Source organism: Bison bison, unplaced genomic scaffold (assembly GCF_000754665.1).
Source record: "Bison bison bison isolate TAMUID 2011002044 unplaced genomic scaffold, Bison_UMD1.0 scf7180017864110, whole genome shotgun sequence".
Taxonomy (NCBI): Eukaryota; Metazoa; Chordata; class Mammalia; order Artiodactyla; family Bovidae; genus Bison; species Bison bison.
Genome location: NW_011494682.1, coordinates 2,165,395 through 2,168,030, shown reverse-complemented (window position 1 = coordinate 2,168,030; position 2,636 = coordinate 2,165,395). Strand labels below are relative to the sequence as shown.

Below are 2,636 nucleotides of genomic sequence, written 5' to 3'. Positions count from 1 at the left end.
GCCACAGTACTGGAGTTTCAGCTTTAGCATCATTCTTTCCAAAGAAATCCCAGGGCTGATCTTCAGAATGGACTGATTGGATTTCCTTGCAGTCCAAGGGACTCTCAAGAGTCTTCTCCAACACCACAGTTCTAAAGCATCAATTCTTTGGCGCTCAGCTTTCTTCACAGTCCAACTCTCACATCCATACATGACCACAGGAAAAACCACAGCCTTGACTACATGGACCTTTGTTGGCAAAGTAATGTCTCTGCTTTTCAATATGCTATTTAGGTTGGTCATAACTTTCCTTCCAAGGAGTAAGTGTCTTTTAATTTCATGGCTGCAGTGATTTTGGAGCCCCCAAAAATAAAGTCGGACACTGTTTCCACTGTTTCCCCATCTATTTCCCATGAAGTGATGGGACCGGATGCCATGATCTTCGTTTTCTGAATGTTGAGCTTTAAGCCAACTTTTTCACTCTCCTCTTTCACTTTCATCAAGAGGCTTTTTACTTCTTCTTCACTTTCTGCCATAAGGGTGGTGTCATTTGCATATCTGAGGTTATTGATATTTCTCCTGGCAATCTTGATTCCAGCTTGTGCTTCTTCCAGCCCAGCATTTCGCATGATGTACTCTGCATATAAGTTAAATAAACAGGGTGACAATATACAGCCTTGATGTACTCCTTTTCCTATTTGGAGCCAGTCTGTTGTTCCATGTCCAGTTCTAACTCGTGCTTAGTTGTGTCCAACTCTTTGTGACCGCATGGACTCTAGCCCACCAGGTTCCTGTCCATGGAATTTTCCAGGCAAGAATATTGGAGTGGGTTGTCATTTCCTCCTCTAGCATGGATCTTCCCAACCCAGGGATCAAACCCGCATCTCCTGCATTGGTAGGCAGATTCTTTACCACTGAGCACCTGGTAAGCCTCTACAGAGTATTCATATCAAAATGTTAACCTGAATAAATCCAAGATTTTAACATCTAGTTACCAGGAAATAACACAGGATACAAAGGAGTAAGTTAAAGGACACCATGAGGAAGCAAAAATATAAATACAGAATGTGAGACACTATACAGAACCACTGATTCAATTTCTTCAAAAGCCAACTGGATATTAAAAGCGGGGGGCAGTGAATTCCCTGGTGGTCAAGTGGCTAGGACTCAGTGTTTTATTGCTGTAGGCGTGGGTTCAATCCCTAATTGGGGAATGTAGATCCCACAAGCTACATGGCATGGCCTAATGGGGGAAAAAAATAATAAAAAGGAGAAGGGAATAAAAAGGGAAAGGGGATTTGCTCAAACTTAAGAGAACTGCAAGCATAATAATCAAATGTAACGTGTGGACCATGTCTAGATTTTGGTGGGGAAAAAGAAGGCAACTAGAAAAGGTATAAATAGGTATAACCTATTGGGTTATACCTTTGGGTATAAACAGGAAAATGTGATTATGGACTGGCATTAGATAATAAATATTGAGATGTTAAAAAAAAAAGACATAAACTGAAAAAACAGATGCAGCAAATGTAACAAATGTTAACAATTTATTCATCTAAGTGATGGACATCTGACAACTCATGTCTGTACTGAAATAATTTAACAGTCATGTTACACTGTGTTTATGAAAATGACCCAATGTTTGATCTTTTTACATCATTACTATCTGCTTCACTCACCGGTTGCCAATTTCTTCCCTGTGTTTCAAAAGGGCTTGGCTGGCCATTTCTGGTTCTTCAAACTGCACATAGGCTTCTCCTGTTTTTCTTCTCCCTCTATAATCCATGACAAAAGTAATGTCTACTATATTCAGTCCTAGGTGTCCAAAAATTATTACAAATTAGTGCTGCTAACAAGAGCTGTTTTAGTCTTACAACTTAATACATTCAATCACATTCTAAAAATTTCTTTTTTATTAGTAAAACTGTGCAGCTAGTTTGCCAGTCTCAAAGCCTATACCCACCTAATGGGAAGAAAATTATTATGCAGTAAAAAGCCAATAACACTCACCTATTCCCAGGATGTTTAGGGTCCAAGCAGTCCATCTAAAACACACAACTCTCCCTCTCTTTGTTTTTTGCCATTAATTACACATTAGGTGAAATAGAAATTTAGACTAACATCACTGCTGATGCATATCTTACTGCTAAGAATTAGATAATAATGCCTTTAAATCATATAAATTGCTGTCTTAGACAAATACAGCCACTTTTATGAAAGAATGTTTTCCTCATAGAAAAAAATAAAAACTTCATGTGAAATCACTTTTAAATGTGACACCCTCAAAGATTAGCATGATAGGTCAAAATACTTATATAATCTACAAATATTGGAACTTCAAATGAAGACTTCTCCTGTAAACAAGTGAGCCTTAGGAAACATCACTATGAACAAAGCCGGTGGAGGTGATGGAATTCCAGTTGAGCTATTTCAAATCCTAAAAGATGATGTTGTGAAAGTGCTGCATTCAATATGCCAGCAAATTTGGAAAACTCAGCAGTGGCCACAGGACTGGTAAAGGTCAGTTTTCATTCCAATTCCAAAGAAAGGCAATACCAAAGAAAGCTCAAACCACTGCACAATTGCATTCATCTCAAACACTAGTAAAGTAATACTCAAAATTCTCCAAGCCAGTTTCTACAGTACATGAACTGTGA

At 38.4% G+C, this 2,636-nt stretch overlaps 1 protein-coding gene across 1 annotated transcript in view; it reads right to left on the bottom strand.

Moving 5' to 3' along the window:
• Positions 1-2,636, bottom strand: part of GRSF1 (G-rich RNA sequence binding factor 1) — a 23,615-nt gene that overhangs the window by 15,162 nt on the left and 5,817 nt on the right. Inside the window, exon 5 of the mRNA XM_010839090.1 lies at positions 1,659-1,794. Within this exon, the coding sequence (XP_010837392.1) occupies positions 1,659-1,794 (136 nt within the window). The remainder of the gene's footprint in view (positions 1-1,658; positions 1,795-2,636) is intronic.